At 40.3% G+C, this 26,261-nt stretch overlaps 2 protein-coding genes across 2 annotated transcripts; both read right to left on the bottom strand.

Annotated features, from left to right (window-relative positions):
- Positions 1–5,245: 5,245 nt before the first annotated feature.
- On the bottom strand, positions 5,246–8,268 carry GDF2 (growth differentiation factor 2). The gene is made up of 2 exons (XM_074908343.1): positions 7,923–8,268; positions 5,246–6,186 (listed from the first exon to the last, which is right to left on the bottom strand). The coding sequence occupies exons 1-2, from the start codon at positions 8,266–8,268 to the stop codon at positions 5,246–5,248; spliced, it is 1,287 nt and encodes a 428-aa protein (XP_074764444.1).
- Positions 8,269–13,348: 5,080 nt separating this feature from the next.
- Positions 13,349–25,922, bottom strand: GDF10 (growth differentiation factor 10). The gene is made up of 3 exons (XM_074908345.1): positions 25,590–25,922; positions 19,205–20,112; positions 13,349–14,213 (listed from the first exon to the last, which is right to left on the bottom strand). The coding sequence occupies exons 1-3, from the start codon at positions 25,885–25,887 to the stop codon at positions 14,022–14,024; spliced, it is 1,398 nt and encodes a 465-aa protein (XP_074764446.1). The 5' UTR covers positions 25,888–25,922; the 3' UTR covers positions 13,349–14,021.
- Between the last annotated feature and the right edge of the window lie 339 nt (positions 25,923–26,261).

A 26,261-nucleotide genomic window follows, 5' to 3' on the forward strand; every position in this document is an offset into this window, starting at 1 on the left:
CAGATGAACTGCCATAGTCTAGGTAAGCAGAAGATTCAGGAGGGCCCCAGGAAAATGTATTGCAGCTGTCTAACCTGAATTAATTCAGGAACATAGTTTTAAATTTTGGCAAGTAATTTTTCAACAAAAAGGGGAAATTGATGTGCATTCCTTGGAGAATTGGTATACTATGCTTTGCATTATATTGTCTGTATCCTCTACATCTTACATTTCTGGTAGATTTACATGTTGGTTCAGCATGGTGCACCAAACAGAGCTAATAAATAGTGAATATTAGATACTGCATCAGGAGCCCTTCTAGCCTAAGGTCATTATTTGAAACAGTAAGAACTCTAGTCAGCTACAGTAGCCCTTGTTTAGTGGCCAGGCACTGTGAACGGGGGCCACCAAACCCATCTGATTCCTATGAACTGTGCTACTGAGGGCCTGACACCTCTGACGACTAGTCAAACACATCCTGGTGCTGTTGTCTGCCATGATGACGTAGTATAGAAGTGCCCAGCATATCCTGGCAGACCAGCTGTTGGCATCTTAAGCTATCTAGTTTGTTGTAAAGAACTAGGTTTGTCCCTCGTTTCTGGATCAGAAGTTTTGGTTGCTGGCCCAGTACCAAGGTCCAGGCTGCCAGGACATTGCTTGCTCAGTTCTTCTGGTGTGCTAGGCCAGCGTGAAGGCCTCGGTGAGGGCTAATGTCGAGTCTGCTGGGCTCCAGCCAAACTATACGCCTCAGTGAGGGGACTGACTCTGGGTGTCTCATTTTCCAGGGCTACAGTGAAGCCATTCTCCTGTGAGGCAGTTAGCTGAATTATGAGTGACAGTCTAGCAGAAGCTTTAAGGGAGAGAAGAAAGGAAACAAGAGCAGCTCTGGAGCAGTTTGGAGGTATGACAGGTTCCTGAGGGAGCCTAGATGCAGCAGCCAGTGCAGACGTGGCAGTGGGGCAGCTCGGAGAGTGCAAAAAATGTTGTGGGCAGCCCAGAGGGAGATGGCAGGAGGCACCTTTAAGCTGAGAGATTTTAAGGTATCATATGAGGGAGAGTAAGAAAATGTGTGAAGACAGCGGGGGAGTAACGAACAGAGCTGGCGCAGAAGCACCACGCAGCCTGAAGATGGCGCTGAGGCAGCACGGAGGCCCCTCGCAGCCCCGATATGGTGCGGCGGGGGCAGCCAGCACTCCCCTCAGCCCGGCGGTGTTACCGAGGGAGCATGGAGGCAGGGCTTAGAGAAAGCACTGAAGACTGAAGAGAAGCCGAAGGTTGCTCTGAGGCGGTTTGTAGGCCTCAGTCAGACCCGGGATCGCATGCATGGAGGACGTCTGCACCTCAGGCACCTGCAGATAGATCCTCCAGTCTTGCAGATGGACAGGCAGAGCTCTTGGAGCCCCTCGCTCTCTGGAGACTGGGAGGGGGGATCTGTCCTGTTTTTGTGCTAAACACACAACAAATGGTACGTTGGGGAGTTAACACGGGGAGAAGGGAGACAGTGGTTAATAATCAGATGCAGTGTGCTTTTGGCTGTTCAGAGCAGCCCGAAGGGATGTGGAGCTGTTGTTATGCTGTTTGAGGATAAGGTCTTGCCTCACAGATATTGTTCATTTACTACTTGTTGGCTTTGCCAGCTTGTTCTGTGTTCCCATCTATACCCTTCAGCTCTTCTTTGCAGTAACAAACTTCCATTCAGTGCTGCCTATGAGGAGCTACAGCAAGGTACTGATACCTCCTGGAGCTCACAGCGTATGCCTGTGTGGGCCTACATGGTGCATGGCCATGTGCATTACCTGTGTGACAATGGCCAGGCTCTGAGGACGCTGGAGAGAAGAATCAGCAGTGGTCTGGGAGTAGTGTTAATTGTGTTAGAGCCCACTTGTCTCCGATATGATAAGCCTCCTTGAGAGGCAGTCCAAACCATATTATTCTGAATATCAGGAACTGGCAATTATAGCTTAACATTTCTCTGTTATCATGATCTTTCCAGTATAAAGGTGCCTGAGCAGATACAAGACAAACACCTCCAGATTCCCATGAGGCCATTGCCTCTTCACCTGTGGAAAAGAGTGAAAATTGAAATATTTTTGACTTTTAGTGATTGCTTGTGCTGCATTCTTAAGTGTTAAGTTGCATCAGCTGTTCTTTTGTGTTGGGACATGGCACAGAGGAGTAGTTGAGATCAGAGGACATTGAGCCTGCTGTATACACAGACTAGGTGGGAAACTGTATAAAAATAGTAACAGCTGTATCTCCTGGCCAGCTTCCACCAGCTTTCCATGTTTATCTATTAAGACTGAAGTGCTATAGGGTAGCCTTAAAATTGGCTGTGGAGTCAGCTGGTGATTCTGATGTTACAGGGCTGTTACACAAATAGTTAATGGGCCTGAGAAGGAGGGCATGCTCCAGCCTCTTGTTTGTGTTAAATAAGTTTTAATTTTAACTGTGCATCTGCTGGACAGTGCACAAGCCCCAGCTTGCTCCCCAATAGCAGCAAGCTCCTTGGTTGACTTTCAGAATCCAGTGATGAGAGGAGGTTTTCTCAGTGTCCATTGGGGCCCAACTTGAAGCAGGGGGCAAAGTGCTTTTCCTGCTCTTTGCAACCTGTATACTCTGCAGCACATCTTGACCACCTGGCTGATTCAGTGCATCCCAAAGCAGTTGAAACACAAGAAAACTTGAGCAATTGTTTAAAATTGAGTGTTCAGAACTACATAAATCAAGCTGCTAAATTTACAATGTGAAACCAAACATTAATTTGACACACAATTCAGCCATGCTGTAGGTAGCATCTGTAGTCGCTACTGGGTTCTCATTTCTTCTTGACCCTGATCATTACCCTATGGATAGGTTCATGCTTTGTTTTACTACTATACCAACCAAAATGTTAAGACTGTGGGAAATGTGACCATTAAAGCTGGCTGGAAGAGCAGCTGATTTTTTTTTGGTTGAAATACAAAAGCGACTTGTAGTCCAGTTTTGAGATGGGATCTGAGTTTCTGAGCCAAAAATGGCTTTGGGACTTTTATTTAATTTTTAATTTTTTTATTTTTTTTTTTTTTTTTTTGGTCCAAGTAAGCTTTGGAAACAAAGATCAATGTTTGACTTCAGAATGTGAAAAAAAAAAAAAAAGGATTCTTGGGAATTTATCTCTCTATGCATGTGGGAACTGGTCTTTCCCCTCTCCACTTTTTCATTTAATTATGGACAAAGTCCTATATTCTGTGAAGTCAAAATAGAACTAGGACCTTGTGTTTGGATGACTTGAGGGCACACAGCTACAATTACCTTGACACACGGGTGAATAACTTTTCTAATGTGATCACACCAAATGCTTATTTAGTGGTGTCTTTTACTTGATTAAGAGTTGTACAAAATGGCATGAGCTCAGGAGAAATGAACAAAATGGGTAGACGATACATGGGGTTCTGAAAGGAGGAAGACATAATGATGACTGTAACATGACAGATGACAGTGGGGTGTGTAAGTGTATAAAATGAGAGGACTGCTGCAGGAAGCTTAAGAGGTTAATGACATGCAGCTATGGATGGATGGAGTTTGCATGGACCCAGATCTCGGATCTGATCCAATTGCAGCCCAATTCTAAAGGAAAAGCATATAAATCAGTCCAAGGATTCTGGTGAATCATGCTTTGTACTTACGGTTTGTGATGTAATCAGCAGTTCTTGATGGAACTACAACCGCCCTGCTCACACTCACCTGCTATTTGCTCTGTATTAACAATAGTAAATAAACTGTGTATTAGATTTCAAGCTGGCCTGTTCATGGCAAATTCATTTGTCTTGCCCACAGGCTGCCCTAATTTAAAACACATGTATTGTTTTAAATCCTTGTTGCTTCCATACATTAAGCTACTGTTTAGATTTTGCCTCATCAATATTCTTCACCATTTTGGACAGATGTGTAGTTTGATGTGGGTTTGGATCAAAAGTGTTCTCCAACAGATTTTTTTTTGTATGTGTGTGTGTAAGGTGTTGGAGGAGTAGAAGTGAGGTGGACTGCAGCGACATCGTACAGCACTTACACCTATCACCTGAAACCAACAGAAGACACCTTGTTCGTGTACAGGCAAAACTTTCGTTAGAATCAAAGGAGGTTTACTTTAATTGCAAGAAAGATGGGGTCCTTGTTTAGTGAAAATACAACTGAAGTCAGGGAACTATTGTATGATAGTATGTTTCCCATACAGCACTGTAAGTCTCATAGAACACAGATAGAAGTTTTCAGGTTTTCCCTGACTTCCAAGGGGTGAAAGAATTTTGTATGTAAAATAGAGTTTCTCTGAAGAAGAAATTTTAAAAAAATTGGAGCCTAATGTCAGACTCCAAAGAATGTATTTAGGCTTCTAAATAAGTAGCCCGGGCTTTTCACAAGTGCTGAGCTCTGCCAACCCCCACTGCTCTTAGGATACAGCTTCTAAGGCTGAATGTCGTTTGACTGCATGTTCTTGCAAAGAAATACTAAGAATATGCAGTAGGTCAAAGTGGCTCCTTATCTTTGTGTGGAGATAAGGACTGCTGTTCCTCCTAGGAAACAGTGTCTTAGAAGCGGAAGGCTGCACTTCTTATCATTCAAGTATGTGCCATAAAGGGGTAAAAATAGGGACGTTCAGGATAAGAAAGCTGAAACCAAGGCACCTGCTACCCACAGAAGGAAACTTGGGAATAGAATAAGACTGAGAGTCTCTTCTGTTTTGAATACTGCAAATCTTCACTTACAGGAGTAAATAATTTGCCTGTAAAAGCCTCTGAGATTACTGGTATGAGAAAAGGCTTGCAGGATTTAGACTCCATGCAGACTAAATTCCATTTACTGAGTTTTACAGAAGTTGAAAATGTCACAGTTGGCTGAGAGAATTAGATTTCAACACCTATTAAACATTTACAGGGCATCCTAAATCCCCATTGAAAATCCTTTCATTTGTGACCTAAACAGAATCAATTAAACAGAAAAGTTGAAATAAGATATTCAAATTCTATCACTGTTGCCAAATAATTCATTCAATCTCACAATATTTTAATCCAGGATTCGCTTTGCTATGATATGTAATGCAGGCTATTTACAATGATTACCATTCTTTAAATGCCAGTTTTCCTTTAAAACAAGAACCACCACCACCAACCAGCCCCATACCCTGCTCCAAACCTTGTTTGCAAGGATTTTCATTTGCATCACTAATGTACAGATTTACAAAGAGCAGAAAAAAGGGGTATTCTTATTATTAGAGATTCTGCCTTTTGTACTACCTGCAACCACATTCTGCCACTTTCATCCCTTCATAGTTGTATATCAAAGTGGGCACACCAGCATCATCCTTATAAAGAATTGAGATTGAATCCAGTTTGGTTGGAACACAACAGGCCTTGGAAGCTTTCTTTGGGTTTTGGAGATGCACCAGTGTTTGGACAATAGCATGTTTTGTTGGGGTAACGTTATCTGTCAGAGGGAAGAAGCAACCTCCTTTACACTCAAAAGCCTCATAATCTTTTGGTGCAATGATCCAGGAATCCCAGCCAATCTCTTCAAAGTTCACATGGAGGGAAGTTCTCCGGCAGTGGTTGGCTCCGATGCTTCTCTTGCTTCTGGAGGAATGTTGGTGGGGCCCAGTGATGGCCTTTTCCTCTCCCTCTTCTTCCTCTTCAGATGAAGTGTTGTTCTTTACTAATTTCTTTAGCACACTTTCTTGTTCATGAACAATCATCTCCCGGAGCTCCACTTTGGTCTCTTTTGTCCCATTGCTGCGGTCATTGGAGAACACTATTAACAGGGGCAGATTTTTAGTGTCAGGGGTAACACTGATATCCAGCTTCCCACAAGTGAAACCACCCAGAGCCTTACTCTCTATAACAACTTCTAGCTTGTTTTTAGCCTTCAGTTTGTCTGCCCTGACCCATCTTTTCACAGCACTGGACACTTCAAACATCTCCCAACCACACTCCTGGATGTTATGGGAGACAAGGAAAGATTTGGTACTTTCTGGGTTTTCCCAGTGGTCACCATCTAAAACATCATAAATGACCATGTTGCCTTCCAGCCTAGAGAGAGACCCAACTTCCCTGTGACAGGAGATATAAATTCTCAGTTCAGCTCTGGTGATTTCCTCGTATCGTGGAATAGAGATGTTGAAGAGCAAGATGTGTTTCTGAAATGGATTTTCTTCTGGTGAAGCTAAAGAAACAACATCTGCAATAGGAAATTAAAACACGTGTTTACAGTGCTTCTGACTGTCCAAGTAACTTCCTTTTAAAAGACTCGAGATGTATTTTGGGGGTAAAATAAGAGCATGGCTACCCAGCATTTAAAACAAAAGAAAACAAAACAAAACGAAACATCTTCTGACCAAATTTCAAGTGCAGGGAGTGAAAAGAGTAAAATGAAGGTCCCAGGTGTTAGTAGTATTTCCTCAAAGATTACATGGTCAGGTGAGTGTGTGGAAGGGAGCATAAAGAGTCTGCCTAGAACAAGCTGTGGGTGATGCTGATCAGTATCATGAACAAGGCATCTGGAGAGTGTTCAGATTTAGCAATTTCCTAATGAGATTTTTACACAAAGAATTCCTAAAAAACCCCTATGAATTTCCTACTCTTACCATCATGCAATGGGATGAACTGCCCTCCTAATACAGTGAAGTATACTATGTATTTAAGTGTCTCTAAGAACTCACTGTGCTGAGGCTTTTGTTATTGTCCTCCAGTAACTTTGAAGGCAGCGTGGATTACTGGGAGTTTGGGGAAATGGAGAAGTTTTTGAAAATCCTGAATTGAAGCTTGAGGGTCTGTCTAATTTGAGACTTGGTGATAAACAGCTTTTCATGCCCAGGTCCCAGTCTGTTCCGGGGGGGACTCACTGAGCTTCTGGTTTGTTTGTTTCTTTCTTTCTTTTTTCTGCAAAGCTATGTGCAGTACCAGCGACTCTGCCTTGGGAGGGGCAAGTATTTGGCTGGAAGGTCAGACTGGTAGTGTTTAAAAGTCATCACTGACTGATGTCTGTTTGATGGTCAGTGTAAGATAATTAATCATGATTGGGTTTTAGGGCAATTTTAACTGGCTACTGTTGACACTTCACAGTGTTTACCCACTAAAACAGTCGAAGAGAGTGAGATACGGAAACTATAATAATCTAGCTTATACTCTGAGGTTTTCTTTCCATTTCAAGACTAGGGACACTGATTTGGGAATTCTGAGTTCTCCATAGTGCTGTTATCTGTGTATGTCTATTTTCCATATAAACAGAAGCTTCAATTCTCCCTTTCTCATTTTTATCACAAGGATTGCATTTACTTCTAACCTTCTTACTGCTTATTTTGATGGGGCTTTTAAAAGTTTATTTAATGTCACAGACAAGGATCTTGAATTTTTTCAGTTGAGACAAGCTTGACTACCCATTTTCATATAAATCTTTCCATCTAACCCAGAATTTTTGGGGAGCACTGCTGTTCCTTGCCTGGATCCAGAGACACGTTTCTCAGTTGGCTGCTGTGGTTTTTAAGTATGCAGAGAGCCCACCGGAAAGAAGAGCTCTCTAGTATGGATGTCTCAATTATAGATGATCAAAAGTTCACTTTCTAACATTAAAACTCAGTTCCAAATCTCTAGCTTTGAGAAACATGATTCCTGCAAATCCTGTTATTCAGTGCATCATCTCAGTTGATGCATTTGAGAAGAGAATATTCTACAGTGAAAATATCAAAGAAGAAAACTAAAGGTAATTGGTTTTGTTTTTTTGTTTTTTTTTTTTTTTTTTTTAAGATTGAAAGAATCTACAAAGCAAGACTACAATCCAAAATTTTAATCTGTTTCATTTCTAAAGAATCTGTGGAAGTCAGGCACTCGGTTCCCTCTGAATTTCAAAAGAATCTGAGTACCTACTGTCCATGTACTAGTCTAAAAATTCTAGTTCACATATAGGACTTCTCCTACCTTCAGTACTGAAGCTCCTTACAATATTGGATGCAGGGATGGAGGACTTGTCTGCAGCATATCGGTTGTATAAATCAATCATGAACTGTGGTGGTTCTTCTTTGGTCTTCACTTGTGAGGGAACTCTTGACAAATTCAAACTCCTTAGTAAATCTGTCTTCATATTCTCCAGGAAAGATTTAAAGTCGAAATGGGTCTCATCTTGCACTTCCCCAGGACCATGAAAGTGTGCATCAGACTTTCCCATAGCTGATAACTTGTCCCAATCTTCCAAAGGCTTGCCTCTTGTCAAACAGGCAATGATGTTGAAAACAGACAGTGCAGCTAATACTCCAAAATAATGCATTTCTTCTATATTTACTTTCTGGTGGAGAGACAAGAGGACAAGAGTATTTTAGCTAATTAAAAGGCTTGTTTCATTACAGACAGAGGAAGGAGATGGAAGGCAAACAACTAGAATGCCCTTTGCAAATCACTTCTTGTGTTCTTTTTGCAGTCTGCTTCAAACCCCAGCCTCTTGTCAGTTGTCAGGCAGATTGGTTGTACACTTGCCCTTATCAGAGTCATTGATGCCATGCTTCAGCTTCTGTTATCTAGCAAAGCTCTTAGTTAATGAAGATTCTGTAAACATCTGACAAACACATGTAGCTGGTGGGAAGGACATTGTATATTGTAAAGAATCCACATTTCACTTTAGGGTCATCATTGCTTAATTACACTCTTCTATCATTTCCTTGCCAGCACAGAGAGAAGCTTTCTTAGGGTCGTAGAAGATTACACTGTTTTCATCAAGACTAGAAAATAGAGATCTAGAACAAAATTACTCTATTAGCTATTAGTAAATAACATCTCACAAATCGTTATTAGAGTCGCTTCATGTGCCATCAGAAAATCCCCAAGCATTTGATGGAGACCTGTGATTCTGCAAGACGTGATCTCATCACAGTACAAACAACCTTAAAACTTCTTTCCGTTTATCAGCCAAGAGCTATTGTTTGTACACAGTGAAATATCTGTTTTGTGTCAAGTTTGCTTCATGTTGTTTGTAGGCTTGTCCATTTTCAGTTTGATTCCTTTGGTGTATGGGAATTTAGTCTTTTTAAAAAAGTATCTTTTATAATATATTTCTTAGATTCTTGATGGTCAGTCCAGTCCAAGAAGAACCAGTCATTGTTTCGGTGACCTTGGAATGAAGACAGAATTAGGCCTTCTAAGGCCACATAGAAAGTAAAAGTTCTCCATGAAGATACAGAAGATTATCTATGAAGATACTGTTATCCATGAGAAGAATGGGCCAAGGCAGAAATACAAGATGGCAGAATTTCTCATGATACAGAAGAAAAAAACCTAGTTTATTTATAGACAAAATTATCACTCGCTGTTGATCTTAATGAATTCATTATGATTTAATCTAATGGTACATAAGTGTTTTATCTGTACTATAATGTATCATTTTTTTCTAAGCATGACTCAGTCCATACTGTACACATGCCACTTTTACATTAAAAAATTCTCATTGCAAAGATGTGGACAAGATTTTGTCCTTACTGGTCATTCTTCTCCAGTTTTCTAGCAGTGCATACACAGCGTTTAAAGTGATCCCAGACTTCTCAGATACTCACTTATATGTCTGTTCAAGTGAAAACTGGGATCCAAGATCCTGGTTCATAATGTTCCTATGGTGTAAAGTCAGAAAGAATTATTTGGCATTGATCCTGGTCTCCTGCATAGCAAGACTGTTACATTGTACTTTCTACCTTTGTGTTTCCTAGCTGTGTGCAGAGCCCAATTAATTCTGTTTGGCTAAAATGTAAGTTTTTTAAGGTCTCCAAAATTTATCTGAAGATGTCAAGGAATCGAAGATTTCTTCAGATTTGTAGCACTAAAAGATTATCACTTACACATAAAAACCAATGGTACTTCATTTATTATTTCATTGTGCCTGGCTTCACCTAGACAGTTCTTGTAATTTTCTGGCTGGCTTAAGGAACCCCATAGTGCTTTCATTTTCTCTCTATCAAAGTACTTGTACAGTGTAATCAAGTTACTTTTCAGTTTGCTTTCTGATAAAATAAACAGATAGTACTTCTTAGTCACATGTTATAAGACATTTTCTCTAACTGTTTTTGTTTCTTTTTCATGACTCTTTCAGAATTTGAATGTCTTTTTGAGAAGGTGAACACTGGTGCTGTACTTAGTTTTCTAGTGGCAGTCCACCAGTGCCATATGCAGAAATAAAATCTACTTTCTTTATGTGGTTCACTACTCCAATGTGTACCTTTTCAAAGCTTGCATTAGCTCTCTTTACATAACATCACCCTGGATGCTCATACTGTGCCATAAATCCATGATAACCACAAAAATTGTTCTAAGAGTTATGGCTTTCAAGGGTGCAGTCTTTTACTCAGTAGGAGCAGTCTCCTTTCCATGTACCTAGATACTAAGTTCTGCACCTGCCTACATTAAAATGAATTTTCATTACATAAAGTGCAGCTAGATCAAGTGATCTATATTAATACTTCTCTCCTAAACACTGTCTTCTGCAAACACTGTGGGGGTTGTTATATACAGGCTTCCAGTTTATATATAAAGATGTCAAATAGTGTCAGGCCAAGTGTTAGCTTTGCAGAAACTTTACAATGAACAGTTTAATTCAGTGGCAATTCCTTTTGAAATTCTTTTTGACGTTTGGTGTGAGACAATTGTTAACTCATGTGATACACAAATATATTAATATTGTTCAGTGGTTTCTTTTAATTATGTAGCCTTGTGCAAGTGAATTGAAATACTGCACAAAAACCTAGGTACATTCTGGTTGTTGCTGTTATCTCTGGCATGTTAACTGTGGCCTCAAGAAATGAAATGGGATTTGTTTTAGAAAAAAAATGTCCTTAACACTTTTCTGGCTAGTATTGGCTGTTTTCCTGTTTTGTCTGTCTTTAATAATCCCATATTAATATAGCCTCAATTCTTTCAGGATTAGTTAGTGGAATTATCTTGACCTGCTATTTTAAGTGTTTGTCAATAATAACTTTCTCTAGAAACTTAAACATTGAGTGAAATGGTTTATAGGATGTTCACAGAAATCAAAAGATCTGTTGGAACCAGGAGAGTAAGGATATCAGTGTCTTCCAGCAGCAGCTGACTGCGTTTGTGCCATTTCAAATGTGGTATCTTTTTCTAGAGGAAGATTAGACATCCAAATACCAAAGGCCCGGGAAGTAGTAGCTTAAACCACTAAACAAATAGTGGTTTAAGACCTTGTTCACATTGGATAATCGACCAGTACAGCTAAACTCCAAATGAAATAAACTTTACTAATAAGAGAATTATATTGCTTGTAGTAAGGGTATGCCTTGAGAGCTATGCCACTTAACAGGTATAATTTTGTTTTGCCTATCCTTAATAACATAGTTTTGCCAACAAAACTTTAAATGCAGACTGAATCTTTCAAGGTTTTATAGATATATTAATGAGTATAGGAGTAGCATTTTCCCTTATGTCCTATAGACATAACAGATCATAGGATGGTATCTCTTTCCTAATGGCTTTCAGTACTCAGGACTAATTTAAGATATAGGAAAGATTCTTTAAGGAAAACAAAATGCAGTAGGTGAGAAATTAAGCACACCAGGCTAATACATCATGCTGTTCAGAGCTGGTGCTAAATGGGAGCAAGACTAGATGTATGGAAGAGGGTAGATTTTCATAGAGAACAGAAATGACAGTGATTTAAGATACTTTGAAAAGTTTTATGCTTATGGCTGTTCTGTAGGAATAAATGGTGAATTTCTGAGAACTTTTAAATTTTTCTTTATGCATTAGCATTACTTTGTTAGCTGTAGTTGAGTTTCTCATGATTTATAAAAACACAGCACATTTTTAAGGGAGATCTTTAACGGCAACAGTATACAAAAGTTTGTCCCAGTAGTGCCAATGTAAATCACTGTAGTGCTTTGGGAGAAGAAAAAATGCCTAGGATCCATGATCTTTTCGCAGTCATAACTGCCAGTCACTACAAAGTGCCTTAGAACTATCTACTTCTTATTAAGAGCCATTTGGGAGGAAGTAGCAAGAACTGCTGTGAGAGTAACCTTGCAGAGACTACCATACAAACTGAATCTTGCTTTTATGTAAGTTGTCATGAACTACCATATTTACACACCTCTGTTGCCTGGGAATTTGTGCCACATGAGCATGGAATATTGGTGGCAGAAGTTACTTAGCACCTTAGCACCATAGGAGCCTTCCAGCTAGTCATTCGTCAGAAGGTAATGTGTGTAGTATCCCTCCCCTAAATGATATGACTCTTAATAGAACAAAATAGTGCAGAAGGTTAGACTGTCTCTTGAGGAGGAAACACTCCCTATCTTGCACTCTCTGTTACTTCACAGACTTCAGAAGTTTGTTACACTCCTGGTGTGCCTATGCTATTGTACAGCAGGTGGGTGAAAATGGAATAAGTGTGTCCTGGCATGCACGGACACTGAGAAAGAGGATTGACAGGCACAATGATGGAACATGAGCTCTTAAAGGAGTACTGCAGTTACAAGGACTACCATAAATGTATCAACGGAGGATTGTACAGGAGTTAGAGAGATGCAGAGACTTTATTTCTGTAAAGACTTCTAACAGAACCACTGCCAAATATTGTATCCCATTTTGATGTTCATTGTTGGAAAAGAAAGTTAATGAAAGTTCTGGAAAGAGTTCAGAAAAGGGCTGTGAGAAATTATTTTGAGGCTTAGAACAAGACAACAAAGTATCCATTTAAATCTTAGCCAAAATGTAATTTGACACTGCTCTATATACTAAAAATACACAGTGAAAGTATTTTGGATAATAGATAAAAGGGATCTAATAAAATAGGTTACAGTAAGATCCAGTGAATTGAAGCTAAAGCTCAGCAAATTCAGACTGGGATTAAGCCACTGCATATGAACAAAGAGCACTAACTTTTGGAACAACTACTTGTAGATCAGTAGAGATATTCTATCACATGAAATCTTTAAAGCCAAATTTATGCATGTTTTTCAAAGATATTCCCAAGCTCAAAACAGAAGTTCCACAATGCATGGTGCAGAAACTACTAAGCAAGGTTCTTTGATCTGTGCTATGCAGGAGGTCAGTGTAGATGATCATAGTATTCCCTTCTGTCTTTAATCTACTGAGGTGCATTATGACAAGCTTAACATGTATTTACATGTTTCCATCTAATTAAGAGAATGTAACAGTGCATTTATAGAAAGACAATTCAACTATTTTAGATACTACTGTACCTTTAATTTATTAGCTTTTGTTAAAAGCATGTAACAATCTAGAGGATATAAAGTATAATTTACAAAAATATAAATCTTGGTTATTTTATTTTTAGTATTTCAACATATTACTATATTGTATGTGTTACTCAGAGAGTATGTTTAACAACCTGAAATTATCCAGCAAACCAAAAGTGTGGGCTATTACATATGACTTTTGTAGAACAAATTATATATTAGGGAAGGGTAACTGAAAATGTCTATATTAACATACTGTTTATATGAAAGCTTATGCAGTGCACTATACTTGCATTCCAAAGAAAATATACATTTTAAGCCCTTTATTACAGCCTTTTTTTTCAGTATAAATATGCAGATTAAGCATATGAGTGTTTTAGGAAAAAAGTTTTGATTTGTGTACAAAAGGGATATTCTAAAATAAGCCTGCCTTTGCAAGTTGACTTCCCATCTTCTTGGTTAACTGAAGAGATAAAATAGTCAGAAAAATAGCATATAAAAACATATTTTAATCCTTTGATTATGGAAAACTTTACACTTAAATTTCTCACTAAACACCAGGTGTCTTGGCTAGGTGGGTTAGGAAGATATTTGTAAAAGTATTGAATTCCTGGAAGATGAATATGAAAGACAAACGACGACAGTAAGACATATCCTTCCAGGTGAGCATGTGTGTCATTTTAGTCTCTCCTCATGCTTTCTATAGAAGAATTGTAGGCTTGCATTCATTCATCAATACAAGTGGATTCATTTTCCATTTATAACTTTCCCAGTGTAGTCAAGCAGGATGTGTGGGTCTTGTTAAAGATGTGTCTGTATGAATTTATCGGCAGGCGCAAGTTTCAACAGACATGTTGGGATATACCTTTAAAACAACATTTTTGTTCTCATCTAAGAAAAGGACACTGAGTGAGCTCATTTTGTCAGGAACGCAGCAGGGTTCTGGGATGCCAGGAATGATTCCTACTGCTTTTACGATGCTCTGGATTGTAGCATGATTTGATGGCCGGACAATCTGGAACAGAGAAGAAAATAGTTATCGCTTCATTTATGAGTAGTCACTTTCCCAGATGTACTTGGGAAACGACAATACTTATGGGTTTTTGTTTTTCAAAAAAGTGAATATATGTGATTGAGTCACAGGACCATGCAGCATAGTCAGTCACTCACACTTCGAGCTTTCCTGCGCAGTGTGTATCTAACTGATATTTTGTGCTCCTTATGCTGCCTTCATAAATACCAGAGGAGGGCACTGGTGGCACAGCCAGCACTCAGTAGCCTGAAGAAAGAATGTCCCTGACTGCACATTACTAGATGCTGGAGGCAGGTATGCAGGAGTCTGGAAGGTCTAAGTATGCAAGGTCCAAGGTGGTCTAAGATCTTAGTACTTCTCAGTCCTAAGATGCTATCTTTTGGTTTTTTAACCACTTGTCTGACTTGGAAAATTGGCTACTGTAAGTATTTCCATAATAACTATCCCTGTGTTCCAGTACGATTTCTCCTCATGTACGCTAACCTGGAATTAGTTACTTTTTCCTGGAGTACTTTTTCAAAAGAGCAGAGTGCTCCAGAGTAGCGTCCACAAGGGGGAGTCAGTCTAGAATGGTCAAAAAACCTGACAGAGCCTTTGTGATCATAACCCCATGACAACTTCATACCTGTAGTCTTTGCCTGCTTCCCTCTGCCTTCCTCACCAGACTTTCCCTCTCCCTGCCCCCCTGAGCTAGTCTCAAAGTGGGAGAAGAAAACAAAAGGATGGGAGGGCAGGAAAAGTGAGGTTTCACAGCAGCTTTATGTCTATATATTGTTCATGATACTGAGCCACAATTTTATTTCTACTATTGATTTTTGGATTCAGTAAACAACATAAGAAGAGGAGGCAGCCATTAGGCATAACAGCAGTGAGAATAAGAAAAAGGCAAAAGTTATGTAAATAGTATACTGTTTAGTAGTTAAATGTAATGCTTTTTTTTTTTTTTTCAGCCTTTATTCACAAGCTACACTTGACTGTTGTAGTCTGAGCAACTGAACAGTGCTAAACAGTTTTCACCACTTCTGTTGCTTGAGGTACACAGAGCCAAGCACATGTTTACTGGTGACGGAGTAACAGCCTTTCTTTGTCATTGCCTCAGGATAGCGTGGAATGTATGTGCTCCAGTTACATGAGGCAATAGTATGGCATGTAACTCACCACTGTGGCTGCAGCTTCAGTGACTCCCGTTCAGTTGTCATGCTTGAATACTGTCCCAGCAAATAAGTACAGTAACAGTAGGAAAACTGTGTTAGTCATATCAAGCCTTTTGCTACAGTTTCATGAGTTTTCTGCACAGATCTGGTATATGTGTCACATGAAATCTTTCATCACTGTCGGTACGTAGCTGTATATCGAGTGGAAAATGACATCTGTGGGACAACTTTGCATGCCTCCACATGGAAGCAGATACTTCAAGTGAGAAGAATTAATGTCTTCTCTATCTTCTCTGTCTTTCAAATAATAACTGAATATATGCAAACCATGATTTTTCATGTCAACATGAAAAGTTATGCAGTCCATGGGTATAACAAAGGAGCTATTTTTTAGGATAATTCAGTTTTGATACATTTGCTTTAAGTGTAACATGTCAGCAAATCAGTTCCAAACCTTAACTGATATTAAGGCTTTCAGATGTTCCTTAACTAAAGTGACCTTATTTGAGCCATTATAAGGAGGAACTGTGAAATCCATCCTTGATCCTTCAGGGCTTCAAGACAGCATCCCTATAGCCAAGTCCCAACAAGTGACCAGTCCTGGAAAGTGCCTTTCTGTAATTAGTATATGTTGGTATAATTAGTAGCAGCTTGTTTTCTCATGCCGCCATGCATCTTTAGATTTCAAAGCTGTCCACAGACAAGCAACCAGCAGCATAGTCTCACAGTTGCTAATGTGAAGTAGAAATAAGCTTCTACCTGCATTGACCATGTCAGCAAATCTGGACAGCAAGAGAGAGACAGAAGTAGCTTTCGTGTTTTAAAACAACTGGAGAGTTTAGAAATTCAAATAACTAGAGCTTCTAGAATCAAGTTCTTACTTTAACCTTTATGAAAAACCTCCTGAAATGTTCCTAGCACCTTTATTATTTCATATTGTTATTTGAAATAGCCACAGGTCCTAATGGGCTACTGGAACAGAATTTGTTTGCCCCATGCAGCAGATAGCAATCATTGTCCTCAGTGCCAGTTACTGATTTACAGGATTCCTGAGCGTGAACCTGCTCATGAACCAGCATGTGCATGAACCAGCTGTGCAGTCTCTAATATCTGCAAGGAACAAATAGATGTGAGCAAAGTCTAGCGTGAGCGGCTGTCTACCAAGACAACACTACTAATTAGGTTTCTAATGCCTGAAAGTGTATATACTATGCACAGAAATGCTTATAGAGAAAAAAAGCTTGTTATGTACTATTATTCTATACAGAATCTGACTGCCTGAGCCCTATAACCACAGCAGAGCCAGAGAGCACACCCATCCCACACCCAGCCAGGCTCTTAATTTTCCAGCCTTTCTGGAAACCAGGCATGAGTGTTCAGTGATCATGGGCTAGGCTTCACATTAGCCTTGTACTGCTGTGCTAAAGTGGAAAGCTTGAAATAATGAGTTGAATGCCCAGTAATGATGGCACTGAGGAAGTGCTGATGTTGGCTACTAAGTTATATACAGCAGGCCGGGTTCTGATGTTACTTAACCTCTAGGACAATCCTAGCTGAGGAACATTTTGGGCCTCAGAAAATAGAAGGAAGGTGATGTAGCCATAAAGCAATTGAACTACTTTAGCCCCTCCCCTTCTGCCTGGCTTACCCCCCTTATAAAGTCTGTTTTATCATGGGTTTGCACCTCAAAACCCAACACCATCCCCCAACCACCCCTACTCAATAAGCAATACTTAGTCTCAGGAAAGTTTTGTTTTCAGGTTTGAATTCAAGTCTCAAAAGGAAACTCATGAACTGGTACACTTACAAGGATGAAATCGAGAGAATTCTAATTGCTGTAGATCAGAGAAAGGATATGTTCCCACCTACTTCTACCACATGTAGGACTAGCATTTATTTGGCAAATGCAGCAGTGCACCCAGCCGTTATTAACCATATAAGGCTAGCCTTCCTGCTCCCTGTTTAGGGAATAAGAACCTCGCCAGTAAGTTAGGTGAACTTGCTATGACAAGATTTGTGCCAGAGCTGGTTTGTATCTAGATCAAGAATTGCAGTTATTAAAGTAGATGTGCAGAGTGATGTACCAATACTTAAAAAAAAAAAAAATCATACACTGTGATGATTCTCAACATGCCAGGTATATAATTCTGTCTCCACCGTACTAAAAGAGTACCTTGGAAATAAGGTATCCATCACAGGTTGACTGTGTAGACCTAATTTTCATGAATAGCCTTAATCTGGCCTTGGGTTTAGGAGTGCAAGTAGTATTTCTAGATATGACATTATATGTCAGCAGTATAAGCTTATTTAACTATTCCAGCTATAAACAGAGCCACTCTCTTTTGGTTCTGTCAGCTTTTGTGTCATGTTGTTTTGCTTGCAAGAAGACAGATATGTTAAATCTATCAATCTATCTCTTTTTTTTTAATTTTTTGCTTTGCTATGTATGAACGGTGCATTAGACTGTAGGTCTATGGCAGCGAACCCATATTCCCAGGCTGTGTTTTGTTTCAGATAAGGTAAATGATGATTGTGCTGCACAATCTATTTACACTACAACAACAAAGTAAATTTGTATGTGAGCCTGTTCAAGCTTTAATTCTTACCAGACCATGTATCAGTTTATGTATACATGGTTCAGCATCAGCCAGCTACACAAGAACATGTGGTCAGATTTGTACACCCTACCATGATGTCTGGATTTCCACTGTTCCTGGACTTAAACTAGCCTGCATATCTATTCTTCCTGAAATCATACTACTTATTTCAACAAAAACACACATCAATCTCCCTGTAAGTAAAGTAGGGCAGATTCCTGTCTCAGAGCTTTGAAAGTCTCTGCTGTAAAACACTATCCATAATTTATGTGCTGACTGACCATGTGTAAAAATATCAGTAGAATAAATAATCAGGCCATTTGTAGGTAGAATTGCAAAATAATTACAGATTCTAAACATGCAGGTTATGCAGTGCTTCAAATCCTCCCCTGCCCCATTACTTGAAAATCCTATAAAATGCTGATAATTCTTGTGCTGCGTAGGATTGCCACATTTTCTACTTCTTGCCATACAGCGAGTGGGAATGAGCCGAATGAAAACTCCCTTGGAGCAGGAAGTCATGTTTGCCTCTCGATTAGCAAATCTCACACTAATTCTATAGGAGGAATTCAGTATGCTAGCTTTAGAATGTTATAGACACATATATGTGGCATTTTAGCCACATAAGGTATATCAACTTTTTTGTACCAGCATAATTATTTTAACATTTTAGTAAATTTAAAAAAGCAGCAGAGTTTTTTGAGACACAAACATCAGCTTTCTTATTTTCAAAGTGACAGGCAGTTTCTTAATGTTAAAATTAGCTCAGTGTCACCACTCTGCATTTTTCTCCTAAGGTTTTAGCAGTGGAATTCAGAAATACTTTAATAAAGTAGCTTGTTTTATTATTAGCGTATAATACTTTATACTTCTGCTACCACAACAGAGTAGTTTGATGATTTAGTGTGTGTAACCATATTTTAATAAGATGCCCAAGTCTTTTATGTTATGGTTTCAAGGTATAAGATGAGAAATTATAAGATAAACCTGAGACGTTTTTCTTATGCTTCAGATTACATTTAAAGATATCTTGGAATCTTTTTGCACTCTGATGAATAAACTGATGGAAACAATACTGCTTAAATTATCTAAGCTGAACAAGGCCAGAGAACACAGTGAAAAAGGTAAAAATCTAGAGGAAAATCTAACGAAAGAAGTAGTTGGATAGGCAGAACAGTAGATCTACTGTTTACAAGCTAACAACAACAAAAAGGCATACTACCTTGGGCATTGGAAATTCACATGCCCCTGCACAGTAGTAGGCATCAAATGATTTGGGAGATATGATCCATTCATTCCAGCCAATATCAGCAAAGTCAACTTTCATATATCTTCTTGAACAAATCCTTGGCTCGTTCCATTGTTTTCGCCTTGCTTTCTTCATTGTTTTCTCATCAAAATTTAGCACCTGAGACTTTGTAAGTGTTTCTGCATTTTCTTGCCCTTTTCTCCTTCGATCTTTGCGTGAGGCTTTTGGTTTCAAGGACTTGTAGGCATTCTCCCATATGTCATGTTTGTTGTATTTATTGTTGTTATAATCTACTTCTGGCAACTCATTGTTCTGAATAGAGCTAGACAGGTACGTATCCCTCCTCACTCGGGTATCAGTAGAAGCATTAGGGGACAGATTTGGGTCCCCGTCATTGGAAGGGAATGGATCATAACGCTGTAGGGTGACTGCTACACTGTTGGGTTCAGAGATTGCAAGATCATTGGCATAAACTAGTATGTAAGGTAGATGACTGGTGACCTGTTCAGGGAAGCCCTGGTGTTTCTCCCCAGAATCCAGCTCAGCGCAGAGAATGAGCTCTCCAGCCCGTTTTGATTCTTTTATGATGGGTGAAATGTCTTTTGCATGCCAAGCCCCTCGCCTTTGAATAAACATGGTGATGTTCCCTTTCACTACTCCATAGGCAGAATTCTGGTGAATGCTTTGGAAAATGAGATTGAGCCTCAGGATTGGAGGCAGGTGAAGGAGGCGGCAGGATGAATTCTTGGACCGCTTACAAAACACTTCCCTGTGCCGAGGGCATTTGTCAGCATAGAAGTGAAAAGTAGCAGCAAGGATCATCTCTGAATCCTGCATGGATGTCAGATTGAAGCAGTACGAGGGCTTCTGGGCCAAGAATTCTGCAAGAGAACAAGGAAAACATGGATAAATATCTGAAACCAAAAATGATCGTCAAACCCTTATTCTTATAAAATGGATTAACAAATTCTGCTTTTTCACTTACCCACTTCAAATCAGTTAGTATAGTGAACTTGTCACTTCAGCTTAAAACTGTGGTGAATAAGAGAAGGAAAAAACCCTAACAATATTTATGTCAATATCAATATTTATATGAATTTAATATCAATATTAAATAACATTGGGACTGTCCAACAACTGGGCACCTTTTGCATACATGAGGGATAAAACTCTACCCAGAGATTTTCAGTTTCAGACTGCCTTTCATTCCAGGCAGGCAAGAAAAGCAATCCTTGCTTCTACTTCATTTGTAACAAAGTTAAGCTCAGAGAACCTATCAAATTTTTTTTGTGGCAGAGCTCATAACAATACCTTACACAGTGTACTAGCTGAAAACCAGGTTTACAGTTAATATTCAAGACAGTCTAATCTAAAGCTAACTGCGAAGATTCTTGAAAGATCTCTGAGAACTAAGTCTGTGGGCAACAATATATTAAATTCATCAACCATAAATAGTGCACAAGAGACATTTGGGAGGGGGGCTGGAAATAAGCAGTGGAACACATTTTGGGGGCTGTTACTCTTACGAGCAATCCTCCTTTCCAGTATGCATCAGGTAGGATCTTTGTTTAAAGCACTGAGAAACCTACTTGGTTTCTAAGACTTGTGTTTTGATCTGCTTGAAGTTAGTGACAACTACTTGTTGAATAGGAACTGACTCTTAAAATTCAAACTCCATTTGATATAGTTTCTTTTTAGCTAGTTGAAAAATTTGTGCTCAAGTTACATCTCTACCCTCCTCTCAAGGAAGATGAGCAATTTTACACTAGTAACTGTTTATACTGTGTTTATTTAAACAGTAGAAACCTCTCTTAATGTGTTAAAATGTAATCCCAGAATCAAATGACCATGACTTCACAGTCTATCATATATATATATATTTTTTTTACTAGCTCAAGAATATACAGGAAAATGATTGCAGAACCAAGAAGTGATTCCTGTTCTCCCAGGCTCAGGCTGGTACTTAGAATGCATCAAAGGACTACAGTGGGTAAGTTCACATATTTAGTTAACCCTCTGGCAGCCTGTTTTGATATAGCTGGAAATTCTCTGGCAGCAGAGAGAAAAAAAAAAAAAAAAACCAACAAACAAAACCCAACAGCCAGTCTTCCCAGAAACTCTTAGGTTTCTTTTTTGATGCACCATGGATGATAAGCCACAGAAATTCTGGCAACAGCAGAAAGGCACTACTGTTAACTGCCACCTGTCAGAATGTTCTTCTTTTTAAGCAGTTTCATTTGAAAGATGGAAATGAATAGTGCTACATCTCACTAAATTGGTGCTTGCCGTCTTCCAGTTCATGCTGGATAGAGCCATCATTTGGGCTAAACCACAGCAGGTTAAGATGTTCATTAATCCCAGGCCTACATAGATAGTCTGAAGTTACAAATCTAGTATGCAGTTTTCATCTACACCACCTGTATTTTTTTCCTGATGCAGTGAAGTGGAACAGCTTGTACTGAGGCCCACGTAATGGTTTCACTGGTGGCAGAGCAGCTAACAGAAACAGTATTCTGTGATGAGAACTTATTTGCTTCTGTCATTTCAGGACAGAAGTCCTATCAGTAAACTTTTAATCAACACCAGTCTTATGCACAGGTGCTCATACTATGAAAAAACTTAAGAGTTTAGATTATATTCAAGTCTTTGAAGCATAGAAATTTCACAAAGCTGCTAGCCTATTTTTCAGACCAAGGAAGAGAATAATCGTAGGACATCCTTTAGAACACCAGGCTGTTACTGATGTTTGTTCATTTCAAAAGACATATTTTCTGAAAAAGGAATCTATCCACTGCCTCTCCACACCTGAACTTTGTACAGTTGAAATTTTTAATATTTTTTTTAGTAGTAGAATGCTCCTAGCACCATCAGTTCTATAGATATGACTGTGAAGCATACGCATTGCTGAGATAAAGCCATTTCAAACATCATTCCCAGGGTTTCAAATGGGAAGGTAACTTGTAATTAAAGCTTAGAGAAAGGAAGTTTTAATTAATCTAAATTAATTCTGCATTCTAGAGTGAAACAAATCCTTCAAAAGTCAAAATTCTTTGTAGAACAGAGTAACATTCTGTGAATCTGCAGCTACTGAAAAGCAAGAAGCCTGGAAGTACAGGCTTTTTAGGAACTGAGGAGAGTTTGGATGGAGCATAGTCATATTTATCATATTGCATCAGATTGCTCAGGCTTTTACCAACCTGTCAAGCAAGTGTTGTTACATTTTCCAGGTCTACTCTGAGTTGAACTGTACTAGCTGTATACATTAAAGCTGTTAATATTTTACTGATTGTATCTACCCCTGATCACTGTGGGCAGCTTCAAGTTAGGAATACAGATAAGATGTGTGGAGGATAAACACAAGAGATTAGTAGAGAAATAAAAAGGCAAGTGGACAAGGAAAGAGCATAGCCTTTAGAATGTAATCCACATAGGAGAATGTTGCATTGCAGTAAGTGAAGATTAGCAAAACATGGTATTTCTGATCACACATTTGTGAGAAAGAAATGCAGAGAACCTCATTTAAAATATTTTAAACTATGAAATTATGTTAAAGCAAGGGTCTAGAGGCCATAATTACAGTTCCTTGTGTAATCTTGGTTCGATTTTCTTGCACATATGCATCATGCTACAGTCATAATTAAATAGTTGCTATTTCCTACTGTTCACCAAGGTCTTGGCTTTGTTTAGCACAGAGGATGGATGGTGTCCAGGGAATGAGCCTGGGCTGCAAAAGTCAATTTACAGCAAGTTTCATGGTTGAAGCAGCAGACTGCTGCTATGAAGACTAATTCCCCTCAATCAGCAACCTAGGACAATAACTTAATATTTTACATTTGGTCACAAATCACTTAGGACTTGAATGTGTAACTAACTTCAGTCAATTGGTGCTGTTTTCTAAAGCTGCAAAGTTCCCTGAAAACTGGAAGGCAACTGAAGAAAAAAATAATTTGAGAAATTAGTTCACAGACTGTATCTCAGTTCATTATTAGAGAAATTATGAACTCTTGTGAACACACATAGAGGTGATCTGAAAGACAATCATCAGATGTTTGTGAAGCATTCTTCCTGAAGTGATAGGTAGTGCTAGAGGAACATGAAAAAGTTGTATTCAGAACATGCTGAAATAGCATGTGCATATGTAGACCAAGTGCCTCATGTTGAATACAGAGAAATATTACGTATTCAGTAACCCAGTCAACACCACCTGTACCCTATAAGGGATACATAGGATGACAATACAGCTGTGGAGTTGAGGAGACCTCAACAATGCATATGACAAAGGAGTAAACTAAGTCTGGACAAACATTTGACACCTCTGTAGCCCTCATCTTGACAACTGTAACACTGATGCTTGAGTGTCCCCTAACAAACAGCTTTAAGCTACAGCATAGGAACAGGAGGTTAAAGATTTTCTGAAAGGTACATGTGTTAAGAAAAAAAAAATAGTTCATTGCCTGGGATAATGAAAAGGAAATCATTGTAGGTGTAGTCTGTTTTGCTTATCTCAACAGGATCAGAATTACCATCCGTATTTTATAAAGAACAGACATTCCATGTCTTGTTAGAAAAACATGCCAATTTCTTCTTTCAGAAGAAAATACTATAATTTCTTGGAGGAAATAAAGAAAAACATACTGCCCGATAAGGTTCTCCTCCCCTCCCACATCTTGTGTCATTCTGTGGGTCATTCAGACTGTTCATCACTAGGCTGATGAATTACAAAGAAATACCATTTATTGTTATAACAAAGAAACATTGTAGAAGAGCTTCTGCTTTCATGCCATATTACTGGGCAGAGATGCAATCCAGCAGAGAAGGTACACACATGAGACAGGAATTTTGGACAGAAGTATACTTTATTTCCATTGCATGGAAAGACAAGTTACTTCCAGGTATCTCCACAGTGGTTTCGTGATATGACAGATGAGCAAAATAATTCCGACTTGTAATTGGTCAGTACAGTCTATGCGTGGGTAAAACACACTGCTATTTTAGTGTTTTAATCCAGAATTTAATCCACTTAGATGTAAATAATTTGTTCAACAGATTATTTTAAAAATGAAGAAAAAGAATATAGTGCAATTCTTGCATTCTTCCCAAATCACTTATGTGGTCCAGGGCCTTACTTGCATAGCAGCCAATATCAGCTGCTCATGTCACAGAAAATGAGTGATAGCAGGAGATCATGGAATAACCATCTACACTGGAAGTTCCTTCCTAACTGCTATAGCAGCTGCTAGCTAATGATCTAGAGTGTGACAATGTATTTCTCTCCCAAATGTCTGCAATTGCTTTACGTCCTAACTTCTAGATTTCTAGATATTTTAATCAGTCACTTACCCTTCCATGGTATATGATTCGTTGCACATGGTTACTTTTTAATATTACATTTGACATCAGACAGAAATTACATTGGGGTGCATTAGAGTAGGAATTATAGTGCATTATAGCAACCATTCCCTAAAATGCTGTGTGCTGCATTGTATTCTATACATGAGACTTAAATGTAGGAGCAGTAGTTTGAGACTCACAAAAGCAAATTTTGAATTCACCTATTGGATGTACCTATTAAAAAATTTAATATTTCTGGCAAGGTAATGAAAATTATATTGTAGAAACTGATAATAGTTCTTATTTTAAGAGCCAAGATCTTAGTTATAGTCTGTAAGAGTTAGCCAGAGGAGGAAAACATTTTCCAGAAAAAGATAGTTTGGGTTTCCTTGACAAAGGATAACAAATTTCAAGAGTGAGAGGAAGTTTGCACAGTTGTTATTTTGAAGCAAGACTGGGCTAATGAAATGTGTAGTTTTGGCACAGTAGCTATGCTCTTCCACCCTCATAATCAAGCCGAGTAAAGCTGGGGAGAGGGAGGTCAGACGTCTGTCTTCTCAGGTTTAATTTAGGCAGTGCAACGAATTTAAGATGCCGAGCAGTTTTAGGCGGCCCCGTAGGCGGCACTCTTCCTAACAGAAACTCGTGAGCTGCGAGAGGAGCCGGAGGAGAGGACCTGCGGCCGGAGCACTCGCTACTGCTTCTATGCCTCAAGCATCTCCGAGAAGATCTGTCGATCCAGCGCGATGCGCGCTGGGAACAGCGCTTATTTTGCCGGTGGTTTGCATCCACAGCAGCGGAGGCTTTCTGAAGGGAGATACCTTGCTGCAGAGGCTCTCGGGGGAGGGAGGGGACCGGGGGAGGTGGGCGCCGCCCGCAGAGCGGAGGAGAGACACCGCGTCCGTGTAGTTCGCAAGGGTCCCCCCAGTATTCACCCAGCAGTCACTGACAACCTCGGCGCAAACCCGCCACTGTAAAACGAAAGGGGAGCCAGGGGACTCCGGCGGTGCCCCCCGCCCCGTCTTACCCGGCCTGGCTTTGAAGCTGCGGACCGTGTTGCCGTCGCCGGGCCGGCTCCCTTCCCGGTTGTACTTCTCGTAGAGCTTAAGCATGTGGACAGCTACCATGTCCTGAGCGGCGCTGCCCAGCGCGGGGGGCGGCGGAGAGCCCCCGCGGGGGTGGCGGCCGGGGGAGGACGAGTCCCGGGCGGCCGGCGGCTGGACGGGGCCGGCGGGCTGGCTGCCGGCGCCCTCCCCCGCCGGCCAGCGGCAGCCCCCATGGCCCAGGGCCCACAGCAGGAGGCAGCAGGTCAGGCGGCCGGCCATCGGCGGGATGCTGCGGGGCGGCCGGGCGCGGAGCGGCGGCGGCTCGGTCGCTGCCTGCGTCTGGGTCTCCCGGTTGGCCCTGCCGCACCGGGGCGAGGGGGCGGCGGGGCCGGGGAGGGAGGGGGAGGAGGGTGGGGGCGGCCGCCCCCCCGCCGCCGCCGCCGATGCCGCCGCCGCCGGGCCAATCCCCGGGCCCGCGGGTGAGGAGTTGCGTCCCGGGGCGGCGGCGGGGGGCAGCGCCGGGAGTGCGGGGGGAACTCGCGGGAGGGGACCCTGCATTCCTCTAGTGTGGGGCTTCCCCGCTCTTTAAAGCGGAGCGGGGAAAGGCTCTACATTAATTACCACACAGCCGCTGATTGGAGACACATGGCACC

Source organism: Athene noctua, chromosome 5, assembly GCF_965140245.1.
Source record: "Athene noctua chromosome 5, bAthNoc1.hap1.1, whole genome shotgun sequence".
Lineage (NCBI taxonomy): Eukaryota > Metazoa > Chordata > Aves > Strigiformes > Strigidae > Athene > Athene noctua.

Bases quoted from the DNA above. Each gene is read 5' to 3' on its own strand.
- GDF2 (XM_074908343.1), bottom strand. From the start codon at position 8,268: ATGCATTATTTTGGAGTATTAGCTGCACTGTCTGTTTTCAACATCATT. The intron at 6,187-7,922 runs GTAGGAGAAGTC...TTCCTATTGCAG, and splicing joins AAGGAGCTTCAGTACTGAAG to ATGTTGTTTCTTTAGCTTCA.
- GDF10 (XM_074908345.1), bottom strand. From the start codon at position 25,887: ATGGCCGGCCGCCTGACCTGCTGCCTCCTGCTGTGGGCCCTGGGCCAT. The intron at 20,113-25,589 runs GTAAGACGGGGC...GTTCTCTTGCAG, and splicing joins CAGCTTCAAAGCCAGGCCGG to AATTCTTGGCCCAGAAGCCC. The intron at 14,214-19,204 runs GTAGTATGCCTT...TCTCTGTTCCAG, and splicing joins GTGAATTTCCAATGCCCAAG to ATTGTCCGGCCATCAAATCA.